At 42.9% G+C, this 14,809-nt stretch overlaps 1 protein-coding gene across 4 annotated transcripts in view; it reads left to right on the top strand.

The window, feature by feature from the left end:
- chst15 (carbohydrate (N-acetylgalactosamine 4-sulfate 6-O) sulfotransferase 15) overlaps window positions 1–10,848 on the top strand; it is a 48,115-nt gene extending 37,267 nt beyond the window's left edge. For 2 of the 4 annotated variants that reach the window (XR_001856678.2, XR_001856680.2), the window contains 3 exons: window positions 4,227–4,374; window positions 5,467–6,190; window positions 9,713–10,117. Coding sequence is in view for 1 of the 4 variants with exons in the window: in XM_017684765.2 (XP_017540254.1) it covers window positions 4,227–4,374; window positions 5,467–5,657 (339 nt within the window). In the remaining 3 variants the exon portion in view is untranslated. Of the gene's footprint in view, window positions 1–4,226; window positions 4,375–5,466; window positions 8,280–9,712; window positions 10,118–10,218 lie in introns of those variants that run through there. The other 2 variants (XR_001856679.2, XM_017684765.2) reach the window with 2 other exon arrangements.
- The last annotated feature ends 3,961 nt before the right edge of the window (window positions 10,849–14,809 follow it).

The raw sequence follows: 14,809 nt of genomic DNA, 5'->3' as shown, positions 1-14,809 counted from the left end.
TACAACTTAGTTCCAAGTTTAAGTTGAATAAAAACTGGCTTTAAACTCAGGATCACAGATGAGCTCCTTTACTATGTTGATCTGTAGGCGTCTGTTCATAAACATAAACCAGCCCAAACTCATTTACTATAAAATGAAATGGTGTTTGTAGAAATTCAGAAAAAAGCCGCGTCAGTCTCGACTGCATTTCCTTCCTGTGGTCCTCTCTGTGTGGAGTCTGCATGTCCTCCTTGTGTCTGCGTGGGTTCCTCTGCATTCTCCGGTTTCCTCCCACAGTCCAAAGACATGCATCAGGCCAATTGGACATGCTAAACTGCCCCTAGGTGTGAATGTGTCTGTCTGTCTGTCTGCCCTGTGATGGACTGGCGACCTGTCCAGGGTGTATCCTGCCTTCTACCCGATGACCGCTGGGATAGGCTCCAGCTCCCCCCACGACCCAGAAGGAGAAGCGGCTTAGAAGATTCATCTTGAAATTTACATACAATGTAAAGGGTAAAATATATCTCTCCATCGTGAATAGATTTTGGAAAAAAATCACTGTATAAAATAAACTAATATATTAAAGCGTGCAGAAGTGTGTTCTCTACAGTGGATGTGTTACCCTTCACTTTTACTTAGAAAATCAACAAAATATGTCATTTTTATGACAGATTATGTATTATGTCACAATATGTCAGACCAGGGGCGCCCACACTTTTGCAAATAACTGTAGCTATGCCTTCTTTGATTTTGTGACACAAATCACTGTTTTATTCTTTTGCTTGTTTAATATCACTGGATGACACTACGAAACTGACTGACCAGTAGAGGGACCTGAGAACTCATATATGAGAACGTACTGAATTCAGACAGACGTGCAGTTGCCATTAGTTACTGACTTTGCTCTGTCTGTCAGCACTATGTGTACGAGCCGTTCTGGTTATGGCTTCCAAATCAACATGTCGAGAAAAAGTCAGTTTGATCAGAGCTGTTGATCCGGTTCTAATCAATAAGCCATCTTTGAGTCCCAATTGTGCACTATTGCCCCACGATGACACCCAGACATCTATAATTACCTTGTAAATACTGCATCTGGCTGCACATCGCAGGAGCCAAAAGCACAGAATCATCAGATCTGATATTTTCCAGGCTGTGTGGACACAAATCTGATCTTTTCAAATCCATGACAAGAATAACATGAGCACGTCTTATCAGCTCCACTTACTGTAGAGCTGCACTCTGTAGTTCTACAGTTACAGACTGTAGTCCATCTGTTTCTCTGATACTCTGTTACCCTGTTCTTCAGTGGTCAGGAACCCAATGGACCTTCACTGAACAGGTACAATGTCCGCTGACTGTCCACTCTATTAGACACACCTACCTTGTCGGTCCACCTTGTGGATGTAAAGTCAGAGACGACAGCTCATCTGCTGCTGCACAGTTTGTGTTGGTCATCCTCTAGTCCTGCATCAGTGGTCACAGGACGCTGTTGGCTGGATATGTGTGGTTGGTGGACTATTCTCAGTCCAGCAGCGACACTGAGGTGTTTAAACACTCCAGCAGCCCTGCTGTGTCTGATCCACTTGTACCAGCGCAACACACACTAACTCCCAACCACCACATCAGTGTTCCTGCACTGGACCATGGAGGTCCTGACCACTGAAGAACAGGATAACAGAGTATCAGAGAAACAGATGGACTACAGTCTGTAACTGTAGAACTACAGAGTGCAGCTATACAGTAAGTGGAGCTGATAAAATGGACAGAAACAAGGAGGTGGTCAGGATGCTATGCCTGACCGGTTTGTACTCTGGCTTTCAAATCTCTTTGTTAATGGAAATGTTCATGGCAGACTTTAGACCTTGAATCTAAATCCAACAGCTCAGGTACTTCCTTTATATCTCAGCCAGGGATTACAGTGGAAGAGGTTTAGCCTGCATTAAAGCTGTATTTTTCCCAGAAAGAAGAACGGAATAACTTTAATTCACTGAAGTGTGACTAATCCTTGGTGTAGCCCCCCCAGCACTCACAGCTGTTTCTCCCCCAGATGGAAGCTCCTGATCTGGGGAAAAACTGGCACAATTGATCCACCCTGCGGAAATAACTAATCTACCATCCTGCACCTGGTAACTCTGTGTATAGATATATAGACATCTCACAGCAATCTGGCTTAAGCTGAGTAATACCAGCCCTGAGGAGCGTCTAGCTAAAGCTACTGTCGTGCTCAGTACTAAACAGTAAAGAATAATGCATCACAATGCGGTCACAATGACGTTTGATGGTGTAGTTGATGGTACAAAAAGACAGAATATTGCTGACCCTGTCACTGATGAAACAGTCATAGGATTGTAGAGATTTTTATGCTTTTGGCTCCTGCGATGTGCAGCCAGATGCAGTATTTACAAGGTAATTATAGATGTCTGGGTGTCATCGTGGGGCAATAGTGCACAATTGGGACTCAAAGATGGCTTATTGATTAGAACCGGATCAACAGCTCTGATCAAACTGACTTTTTCTCGACATGTTGATTTGGAAGCCATAACCAGAACGGCTCGTACACATAGTGCTGACAGACAGAGCAAAGTCAGTAACTAATGGCAACTGCACGTCTGTCTGAATTCAGTACGTTCTCATATATGAGTTCTCAGGTCCCTCTACTGGTCAGTCAGTTTCGTAGTGTCATCCAGTGATATTAAACAAGCAAAAGAATAAAACAGTGATTTGTGTCACAAAATCAAAGAAGGCATAGCTACAGTTATTTGCAAAAGTGTGGGCGCCCCTGGTCTGACATATTGTGACATAATACATAATCTGTCATAAAAATGACATATTTTGTTGATTTTCTAAGTAAAATTGAAGGGTAACACATCCACTGTAGAGAACACACTTCTGCACGCTTTAATATATTAGTTTATTTGCTTTTATTATTAGTTTTTTTCCAAAATCCATTCACGATGGAGAGATGTAACGCTGTTGTCAGAAGAAAACCTTGTATCTCCATTTTTGATGTTTTTCATTTCTAGGCGTCATTTGAAAATTCCCGTTACCCTTTACATTGTATGTAAATTTCAAGAAGAATGGACTAAAATAAATGACCTAAAATGACTTAGAAAAACGTCTGGTTCCATTGACTTACATTAAATGTCAAGTATGTTTTTTCCTTCTCCTGTAAAGTCACCGTTTTGGACATATGAGGTTTTCTTCCGCCAACAGCGATGTACTTTTGCAGATTCATCTGTTTACTTATCCGTTTCAGATTTTGCCATCATCAGCATGGGCTGTGAGTTTTTCCTACATTCCTGAAAGAATACACTGAGCGTTAATATATGACATGCCACTTTAGCCTTTAACCCCTTAGATGACCAGGGCCCAAAGATTGATTACAGACTTCTATAGTCTAAGAATAGTTCAGCCAGTTTGCACTGCAGTCCCTGTAGTTACTTAATAATAAAGCTTAGTATGTAATAAGACTTTACCCCTTCGAGGTAAGGATGTCCTGATCTGATCCAGACATCACTTGTAGCTCATTGAAACAAGTGGAGAAATTCTGTTTAAACTTTTAGTTTAGACCACATTTGACGTCATAGGTAGAAAAAGATATCAATATTTGACTTAATATAAATATAAAAGGTTAACAGAAAAGTGCTGACAGAATGTTAACAGAATTCAATATGCAGCTTTATTAATGCACACACTTTCAGAAATAAAGGTACTGAACTGCCACTGGGGCAGTCCCCCTCGTGTCACTGGGGTGGTCCCCTCAAGGGTCCATCTCAGTGCCTTTAGTCAGGGAACATAACTGAACCATAATCCACTGAAATGATCTGATCTAAGCTGTACTGACTCCACACACCCCGCCTCGCCTCGCCTCCAGGCTTTTACTCTACTGCTCTGTTTTAAAACATTCGGTTATGAAAAGGAACAAATACCAACTTTTCACCTGGAGAACCTGATTTAAGCTCCACAATCAGACCTTAGAACCCACTGTAGAACCTTTGAGGGAACATTTACACTGTTTGTACCTTAATGAACATTTACAAAATGCGTATCCATGCGTATCCATGCGTATCCATGCGTATCCATGCGTATCCGTGCGTATCCGTGTTCCAGCAATGAAAAAAAAACATTCTTGTCCTGAGAAAAGTTGGTCCACTTTAATCAAGTGGTAATTCTGCTTCAGCAGTTTTAGAGATGCGGAGTGCCTGCTGTTGCAGTTTTGTTGCAGTTCTATCTGTGGTTTCGTGCAGGTGAGGCTGCAGGTGGGGCTGTACGTGGTCTATCTGCTCGACTGGCTGAGCGTCTTTAGCCGAGACCAGATTCTAGTTCTGCGACTGGAGGATCACGCCGCCAGCAGGAAACACACCATGCACAAAGTCTTTGACTTCCTAGAATTAGGTTTGTTTCTTACACTTTCTCAGATTTTACTGTTCAGTGACCTGTGAAAACCTCACTCTCTATGTTTCCTTTACACCAGCACCCCTGACGTAGCTTGAGAAGAGCCTTGTAACTAGCTGATGAGTCTAGTGATGCATGCTGTATCATAGGAAAGACGAAGGTTCTTGCAGAACACAGGTTAACCATGCTAGTGATCCCTGACTACAAACCTTGTCCACATGTCAAAGGTTTGGGAATACTCAGCTTTTAAAAATGTATTTAATACAATAAAAAAGGCATTTTTTTGTTAACACTTTACTTGCATGCGACATGAGCTGGCGTGACGTCAGACAGATGGTTATGTCTATATGTTATATAGAAAAATTCAAGTACAGCGCTGCTGTTTAACTTTACGGCTCTTCAAACCAAAGAAGAGACTTTAATGAACATGCAGCTGAGCGTGAAGCATGAACTCATTAACCCAAAGTACAGGGTGATTCAAAAAATCCAATTTCATACGGTTTAATTAAGCATAAAGTTTATTATGTAACTGTACAAGGTCTCAGTCTGAACCTCCTCCAGCTGGACGGACGACATCAACACCACAGTCAAACTCATCCCAGACTGGACGGAGCGTGTCGGGCATCGCTGATCTCACGGCTCTTTCAGTGGGATTTCGGAGATCATCCAGTGCTGTGGAACCAGCGCAGAACGCTCTGAGCTGCTGGAGCTTCACAGTTCTGACGGATTCACTCTTATTGACGTGGAGAACGCAGAACGCTTTCTGCTCAGGGGTCTCAGCTCCTCTCAGACTGAAGGAGCCAGTCAGACACTCTATGACCCCCTCTTACAACTGGACTGTGATTGGTTCCTCGGCGCCTCACGGTTGGAAAAATATGCCGCTTTGAAATCGGACAAATCTTTTTTTAATCACCCTGTATTAGCATATTAGCAAATAGCTGTTTTATGTTAATAAATAAAGCATTACTTGTATCCAAGCATTACTCAAACAATTTCAGAAAAAGGCAAATTGTCCCCAAATGTCTTTCTTAGAAAAAGAAAAGTTTCGGCTCAACGTCTGAGTGGTATTGTGTGTTGTCTTTAACTCTGCAGGACCGCTCACCCAGCAGAAGGAAGCAGACATCACTAAAAGCCCAGCGTCCAACACCAGGAGGCCAGCCAATCGGAATCTGGGCCCCATGCTGCCCGTAACAAGGGAGATCTTACAGAGCTTCTATGGACCCTTCAACCAGAGACTGGCCCAGGTTCTCCGTGACCCAGCCTTTCTGTGGACGCAGTCGTAGCGACCACTCTGCCGAATGTGAAAATTGCCAGAACTGCCTGGCAATTTTCTGTTTCACAGAAAAAAGCCACTTTTTGGTTGACTAGGACTTCGTCTGGTCCACCTGTGGACAAGCTAAATCAGGGGGAAATTTTCACAAAGAGAGTTTTTTTATTGTTGGAAATTACAGCCACTTCTTCTATCTGTATGACTCTATCTTGGCTGGTCCAGAGAGTGACACTTGGTACATTGCACTTTTACCCCGGAGCAGGATTCTGCACGAGAGTCAGTTTCACATCCGCAGACACTTTGACCAAGTGCGTGACGATGAGGCCGTCATCGATGGAGAGTTCACTCAGCGAGCAGCTGGTTACAGCAAAATCCTGAGGGACCAAGGGAAAGAACAGAGTAGACAGCCGTTCTCACTCGCCTCATATGAGCGGTCAGGGACTTGCTTTTTATCTGATTCGCAAACTGCCAAAATCCATCCTCTAATATTTGCTTTCCCAAAGCGAGTCGGCCGTGCACAGGCTTTGAAAGACAAGGAAATGAAGGGTGAGTATGTTGGCAGATGGTTGGCAAGATACAATTCATCCGTAATGGAGTATATAGAGTGCCTTGTAAAAGTATTCAACCCTCTCAGAAGTCATCAGATTTGTGTGGTTGGACAAATGACACTTGCTCCAGGCAATATTGCAAACCAATATGCTCCTAAATTTTCAAGCCAACATTCATTATTTGTTAGCATATCCAAAAAAAAAAAATGATGCTTATATTTTTGCAAATATTCAACCCTTCACGTTTTCATCAGCTTTGTACTGAGCTCCTAAGGAGCCGTGGTTAAAACAAACAAAAAAAAATGTTAATGACTTTGCGTTCCTTCGCAGGTGTTTCGCATTAAAACGTAATGGTTTGCATTCGCTTGCAACATCTACAAATGCTGCAAAAGATTAATCAACAGATTTATAAACAAGGAATGTAACAGTAACAGAGTTGAGAGTTGAGTAGACAGAAAGCTCATTCTGTTCATTCTGGCTTTATTGATGTTCAATAATAATTCAGCTTCTGGTTACCTCAAACGTGGCAACGGACTCGGCTGGTCCTAGCAAAAAATGCTCAAGTCCACCTTACCCCAAGGCTGAGACAAGGCCATGAGGTCGAGACAGAGACCGCAAGTTTATGGTCTCAAGACCAAGACCAGCCCCAAGTACTAGAACACTACTTGCCACAGATTCTGGATTGGACTGAGATCTGGACTTTGACTTGGTCACAGTGAAAAAGTTTTGCATGACGACGCAAAGGTTTGCATTCGCTTGCAAAAGCTGTGCTTTGAGCTCAGACATGGAGCAGCTCATTGAATTTTATGTTGATCTTGGATTGAAATATAAAGACATAGTGTCGCTTCTCAAAATCAAACATGATTCTGCGGTTAGTGACTGAAACTGAAACTGAGACTGAAACTGAAACTGAGACCTCGTACAGTAAAAGCTACATTTACAAAGACCTGCAGAGAACTGCTGAATAAACTAAGCACAGACTGGCCAACCTGGGCAAACAGCATCTAACGTTAGCTATGGTAAAAACAAAGCTCTAATGTAGGTAATGTCGTTGGGCAGCTCTGCTCCTACGTTTGCTTGCTGTCTGATGAGTATATGTTTCGCAAGGGAACGCAATTTTAATTTATTTTTTTGTTTTGTTTTACCTCGGCCCCTTAGGGTTTCCGTAGCTTTCCACAGTTTTTCGAGAGTGGCAGGATTTTCATTTCTGCAGGTTGGCTGGAAGGCACTTGACCACCAATGTTGTGGTCCAAGCTGCTTGGTCCGATTCCGAGCTGAGACGAGATCCAGAACACGTCGAGTCTGAGTCATAACCAAGACACTTAGTAGTCGAGTCCATGAGACAGAGGCCGCTAGTTTATGGTCTCGAGACCAAGACCAGCCCCGAGTGCTACAACACTACTTGCCACAGATTCTGGATTGGACTGAGATCTGGACTTTGACTCGGTCACAGTGAAACATTGACTTGCTGGTTGTTCATCCACTCCCGTGTTGCTTTGCTCTTGTGCTTGTGGTCACTGTCCTGCTGAAAGTTTCTTACTATCTTTAGTTTTTTAGCTGATGCAAATCCTGCAGTATATCCCTGTATATTGCACCATTCATTCGTCCTTCAAATTTAACTAGATTCCCAGTTCTTGTTGAGGAAAAATAACTTAATTCCTCATAACGTAATGCTGCCACCCCTATACTTCACTGTTGGGATGGTGTTTGCTGAGGAATGGACAGTGTTTAGTTTGTGCAGTACATAGCATTTTGAATTTTGACCAAAAGAGACTTTTATACTGAAAAGGTGAACTTTTTTTCACCAATGATTCATTAGTAGAGGCCAATTGTGATCCAACTATGTCCTCAATAGGGAAGTATCTTTCAGCAGGTTAAATCTGGAGCTTCCACAGCACAGGGGCTGAATTCAAACAGCACTTTTCAGAACAGAATTTCCAACCATTTGTCACGGTGTTGGCTCACTGTGGAATTAGACCTCCGCATTTAACCCATCTGTGCAGTGAAACACCCACATACATGCACACTAGTGAACACACACACTAGGGAGCAGTGGGCAGCCCTATCCACAGTGCCCAGTGAGCAGTTGGGGGTTGGGTGTCTTGCTCAAGGGCACTTCAGTCATGGACTGTCAGCTGAGGGAATCGAACCAGCGACCTTCCGGTCACAGGGCTGGTTCCCTAACCTCCAGCCCACGACTGCCCCATTTTCAATTAGTAAGTTTGATCACTGAATATTACATAAAACCAATATTACATAATTGGGGTCAGTCTTTCAAAAATCTGGCAACACAAAATATTTCATAATCCAGATGAATCTGGTGACTTCTAATGACTTCTACAAGGCACTATAGAACAGTGTAGGGCTGCCATGATTAATCAGTTAAACCTGATTTAAAAATAATTAATAGTTTGCATATTATATTCTTAATGAATAATTAGTATAATTTATAGTTTGTATTTTATATTAAATAATTTTGGCGATTAATGGTTTGTTATTGTTTAGCTTAGTCCGTTTTTATTATTTGGCGAGAGTTAAAACTCTAATTATTTGATTATTTGTTTAAATAATCAGTAGATTACTTGATTATAGATACAATGATCAGGCGTAACATTCTGACCACCTCCTCGTCTCTACGCTCACTGTCCACTTATCAGCTCCACTTACTGTATAGCTGCACTCTGTAGTTCTACAGTTACAGAGTGTAGTCCATCTGTTTCTCTGATACTCTGTTACCCTGTTCTTCAGGGGTCAGGACCCCCATGGACCCTCACAGAGCAGGTACTGTTTGGGTGGTGGGTCATTCTCAGCACTGTAGTAACACTGATGTGGTGGTAGTGTGTTAGTGTGTGATGTGCTGGTACGAGTGGATCAAACACAGCAGTGCGGCTGGAGTTTTTAAACACTGTGTCCACTCACTGTCCACTCTATTAGACACTCCCACCTTGTTGGTCCACCTTGTAGATGTAAAGTCAGAGACGACAGCTCATCTGCTGCTGCACAGTTTGTGTTGGTCATCCTCTAGTCCTTCATCAGTGGTCACAGGACGCCGCCCACAGGATGCTGCCCGCTGGATATTTTTGGTTCTCAGTCCAGCAGTGACACTGAGGTGTTTAAAAACTCCAGCAGCCCTGCTGTGTCTGATCCACTCAGACCAGCGCAACACACACTAACACACCACCACCACATCAGTGTTACTGCAGTGCTGAGAATGATCCACCACCCAAACAGTACCTGCTCTGTGAGGGTCCATGGGGGTCCTGACCACTGAAGAACAGGGTAACAGAGTATCAGAGAAACAGATGGACTACAGTCTGTAACTGTAGAACTACAGAGTGCAGCTATACAGTAAGTGGAGCTGATAAGATGTTATGCCTGATTAGTGTGTGTTCAGTACTGACAGCCCTACACCAGCGCAGTCTTGAGCTGCAGGGTCCAGGATGGGACTTTCAACTTGCAATATTTTAAATAAGCAACAATATTTTACTTTCTCTCATGATACTTTGTTTTTTTCCTACAGTTGTGCACCTTTGCTGAATAAAGTTCACCTTTTAGTTACACCGATTCTCTTCATTAGTCCCAATAATCTAAGAATGAGTCAGTGAACAACTGTGGATATGAATTTGACCAGTATATGCTTCAGTTTTGAGCACATTGCCGGCAGACTAATCCCAAATCCAGCTTTTTTTTGTTGGATGTCAGTTGTACTTCACCACTAGAGGTCAGCACAGTCTCATAAAAATGCATGACATGAACATATCAGGAGTGATTAATCATGAAATCCCTGTAGAGCTTCAAGAACACAGCATAATTTGCAAAACTGGTCTTAATAAGTGTGAACGTCTTGCAGGCAAATTGAGATATATCTCACCTAACGCTCTGCCAGTGAGATTTAGTATAATAAATGAATATAAATGAATATAAAGTGCGTCTGTATCTACTTTCTATTAGCAAGTAAAATAACGGCCGCCTATTACATGACCATTTTGCCGCCTCTAAGCCGTTATATGTTCGTACCTTTTCCAGAACGTCTCCAGAGTAGCGCAGGAGGAACAGGCTGACGCTGGCAGGACTGACACGTTTATTTGCCGTTGGCTTTGCAGAGAACCGTAGACAGTTCTGGGATCAGCTTTAATCAGCTGTAGCTCAGAGGGACAGGAGACTGCAGTTTGTTCTGGGATTGGCTGTAAGGAGCTGAGAACGGGGCTCGGTGTTGTTTCGTGGCCTGAATTAACCTTGAGCGTGGGAGGCTTGGGGATGGGGGGAATCCACAGGCTCCCCATGCACAATGAATAAGAAAGAGAGTGAGGAAGAGAGAGTGACACACAGGGGGTGAAGAAAGATATTCGTTCCTCAGCATCAGGAAAGAACATTATTTTCATGGATCACACAGAAGAATCAACATTTCACTATAATATCAATAGTAATTGATAATAATAATAGACCACCACAGAGCGGGTACTATCTGGGTGGTGGTGGATCAGACACAGCAATGTTGCTGGACTGAGAATAACCCACCAACCAAGGATATCCAGCTAACAGTGTCCTGTAGGATGACCAACACTGAGTGGACAGTGAGTGGACACAGTGTTTAAAAACTCCAGCAGCTCTGCTGTGTCTGATCCACTCAGACCAGCACAACACACACTAATAAACCACCACCACGTCAGTGTTACTGCAGTGCTGAGAATGACCCACCACCCAAACAGTACCTGCTCTGTGAGGGTCCATGGGGGTCCTGACCACTGAAGAACAGGGTAACAGAGTATCAGAGAAACAGATGGACTACAGTCTGTAACTGTAGAACTACAGAGAGCAGCTATACAGTAAGTGGAGCTGATAAAGTGGACAGTGAGTGTAGAAACAAGCCTGATCGGTTTATATTTTCATAAGGTTTTAACCCTTTTGAGCCATCAGGATCGTTAAGCTGTATTGGAAATGCTCAGGTGGTTTGTTGCACTCCTGTAAACCTGTAATAAATACAGTGGGAAAGTTGATGTATGGTAGCCTAATGGCTTATTTATTAATGTATTGTAATAATAAAAGAACTGTTTTAACAATAAATGATTGAATCCCTTTATTAGCTAGGTTAGCTTCTTACGTCCAGTGCAAAGATAACGAAGCAAACTTCAGACGCCAAACGCCAGTGATCCTGGAAAATGAGGTAGATTTGATTTCTTTTTTGTTATAAGCGTAGAAAAGTCATAACCGCAGATGAGTCTTTTGCAGAATGTTCCCATCGTTAGCTCTCGTGACTCAAATTCAGTGAGAACAGCCAACGAGGAATGAAAGCGAATGGTACTCAGCATTTTCCCAACTCGGAAAATCAAGTGAAGGTAAGTGACACTTTTTAATCCCACAAATGGGGAAATTTCACCTCCGCATTTAACCCATTCAATGTTCAAAATCCTGCAGCTCACCTTCTGACCTCAACAAGAAAACGAGAGCACATCACCCCTGCGCTGGCCTCCCCGCACTGGCCTCCCCGCACTGGCCTCCCCGCACTGGCCTCCCCGCACTGGTCTCCCCGCACTGGCCTCCCCGCACTGGCCTCCCCGCACTTGTCTCCCCGCACTGGCCTCCCTGCACTTGTCTCCCTGCACTGGCCTCCCTGCGCTGGCCTCCCTGCGCTGGTCTCCGTCCACTGGTCTCCCTGCACTGGCCTCCCTGCACTGGCCTCCCCGCACTGGCCTCCCCGCACTGGCCTACCCGCACTGGCCTCCCTGCACTGGCCTCCCTGCACTGGTCTCCCAGTTGCTTTTAGAATTCATGTTAAAATTTGAATGATTGTTTTTAAATGTTTAAACTGTTTGGCACCGGCATATTTGACAGAACTGCTGCAGCCTTATTGTCCAACCAGAGCTCTAAGGTCTGCTGATCAGCTCCTCCTACCTGTTCCCAAATCTCGGCTCGTGTCTAGAGGAGACTTCTTCTCGGTAGCGGCTCCAAAACTCTGGAACAGCCTGCCTGTAGATGTGTGATCAGCCGAGTCTCTAGAACAGTTTAAAGCTGGTCTAAAAACACATTTCACCCAAATAAATTTTCCATTTCTCTTTTTATTCCATGTGCAATTTTTTTTCTGAATTGTTTTTAATTACTATTTTTACATTAGTCTGTATTTATTGTGTGAGTTTATTGTTTTGTATTTTATTTATATTATTCAATATTATCATTGCACTTTGTACAGCACTTTGGCCAACTGACGTTGTTTTTAAATGCGCTTTATAAATAAATTTGACATTGACATTGACAAGTGAAACACCACATACACTCTAGTGAGCACACACACACACACACACACTAGGGGGCAGTGAGCACACTTATCCGCAGAGGTGGGCAACCCTATTGCTCAAGGACACCTCAGGCATGGACTGTCAGCACTGGGGATCAAACCGGCACAGGGCCGGTTCCCTATCCTCCAGCCCACGACTGCCCAAGGACTACCAGTCGTGACTCGCATGTTGCTGTTGTTGGAACAAAACCTCGTATCTCCATTTTTGCCATTTTTCAGTTTTTGACATCATTTGAAAATGCCTGTTACTCTTTACAGTGTATGTAAATTTCATGACAAATGGGCCAAATGAAAAGACCCAAAATGACTTGGAAAAAACCTCTGGTTCCATTGACTTACATTAGAAGTACAGTAGGTTTCTTCCTTCTCCTGTAAAGTTACGAGGTTTTGTTCCGACAGCAGTGATATTACGCTGAGCCTTTCCTCTAATGCTTTGCTTGTCTTCCATCTGTCAAAAGAGATGCTGGCAGTGTTTAACTTGAAGGGAGATTTGAGGCCTGACTTCAGCAATCTCACGTCATGTTTGCAGGCAGTTGTTATGCAACAGCCACAGAAGTTGTTTGCGTCTCATGAGTAATCAAAAGAGGAGTTTTGCCGGTGTAAATGTTTCGTAACTCATCTTAATCTCGGACAAACTTTCTGATGAACAGCACTTGTTGATTGTCTGATGCTTTCAGCAACTTTCAATTACCTTAAGTCAAATTTGCCAGTCAAGAACAAGTTGCGGTGGTGCATAGGGACGTTGATTGAGCAGCAAGACAAAGTCAATCAATATGTTCAGACCTCAAATTATATGGAGTGTCATTTTACTTGATTAAAGTGGCCAATGATCACCGGGTACTGCTATGAAAGGAGCGCGCTGAGGATACAGCACACACCCAGTCGATGGACTAGCCAACGTTACGTTGATTACAAGTGCTTTCATTAACCTCACTGCTTTGAAAAAGAGATTACTTTACATAACATGCACCACATTACTGTAATTTGCAGACACAAGAACCCAGATTGGTAAAAGAATAAGGAGAATAAGGACAGAACAATGAAGAAAAGGGCAGAATTACGTCAGTTCAAGATCAATTCAAGCCAAAGTCAAGAGCTGGCCTGCTTAAAGTGGAGTTCCACTGATTTGTCAACATCTCTTTATAGTTTGATCATTGACATGTAAACAAAGTCAGTCAGAGTGGTTTGGTGTGAAGTGGTTCATTGTGGAGAAACTTATTAGCTCAGATTTCTTTACAGTGGTGGTGATAGGAACCAGGGGGATGATATCTCAGCACAAATAAAGCCATTATATTTAATACCTAAAGCCATCAGTGAACCTGCATGTGGTTTCTGAGTTTGTTGATTATGGTAAAATAGCGGAAAATGTGGGGAAAAAAGAGTTTAAGGACTACTTTGCCTTATAACACCCTGCATGTACCCCTCCACCGTCACCAAATAGATTTAAAAAATACATTTTAGGGCAAAAGCAACCAACTGGGTTATCATAGCAAAAGCCTAGCAATACCTCAGCAACTAGCTGGGATACCATAGCAATGGCCTAGCAACACCTTAGCAACCACCTGGGATACCATAGCGAAAGCCTAGCAATACTTTAGCAACTACGTGGCATACCATCACAAAAGCCTACCAACCCCCTTAGCAACCACCTGGGATACCATAGCAAAAGCCTAGCAACCCCTTAGTAATCAATGGGGAATCATAGCAAAAGCCTAGCGACCCCTTTGCAACCATCTTGGATCCCATAGCAACAGTCTATGTGGGCTTTCCCACATTATTCAGACATACTGACTGGAGTACTGGTGGAACCTTAAAACACTACTTTAGGGATTTTTAAGAAGATTAAAAATAATAATAATAATAATAATAAATAACTAAATGGTTAACTTCACATGCAGAACTCAATTTTGACATAAATATCAGAACTTTATAATTCTCAGACCACTTTACGACTCTTAGCCAGTGATCTTTATCTTTAGGATGCACACTTGAGCACAGACAGCTCTTAGTGAGTTACAAGGACAGGAACATGTGCGTAAGAACGAAAAAGCAGATGCTCTCTGAGAAACCGTGGAACATTATATTTTCATAAATCTTTCAAACCATCAGGACATTTAAGCTCACAGCTCCATTGCAAACTTCAGGCATCAAACAGGTCTGACCGATAATATGAATTCAAGTGGAGCATTGGGTACATCACCTGTAACCACAAAGCAGTCGTTTGCAAAATAGTGATTTATTGGTCTTTATTCATTGTTAACTTTTTTTTTTGCCTGAAGTTCAGTCAAATAAGCTAACAGTAGATGAAAGCGAATGGCACCCAGT

Source organism: Pygocentrus nattereri, chromosome 10, assembly GCF_015220715.1.
Source record: "Pygocentrus nattereri isolate fPygNat1 chromosome 10, fPygNat1.pri, whole genome shotgun sequence".
Classification (NCBI taxonomy): Eukaryota; Metazoa; Chordata; class Actinopteri; order Characiformes; family Serrasalmidae; genus Pygocentrus; species Pygocentrus nattereri.
This window is presented reverse-complemented; position numbering and strand designations above follow the sequence as displayed.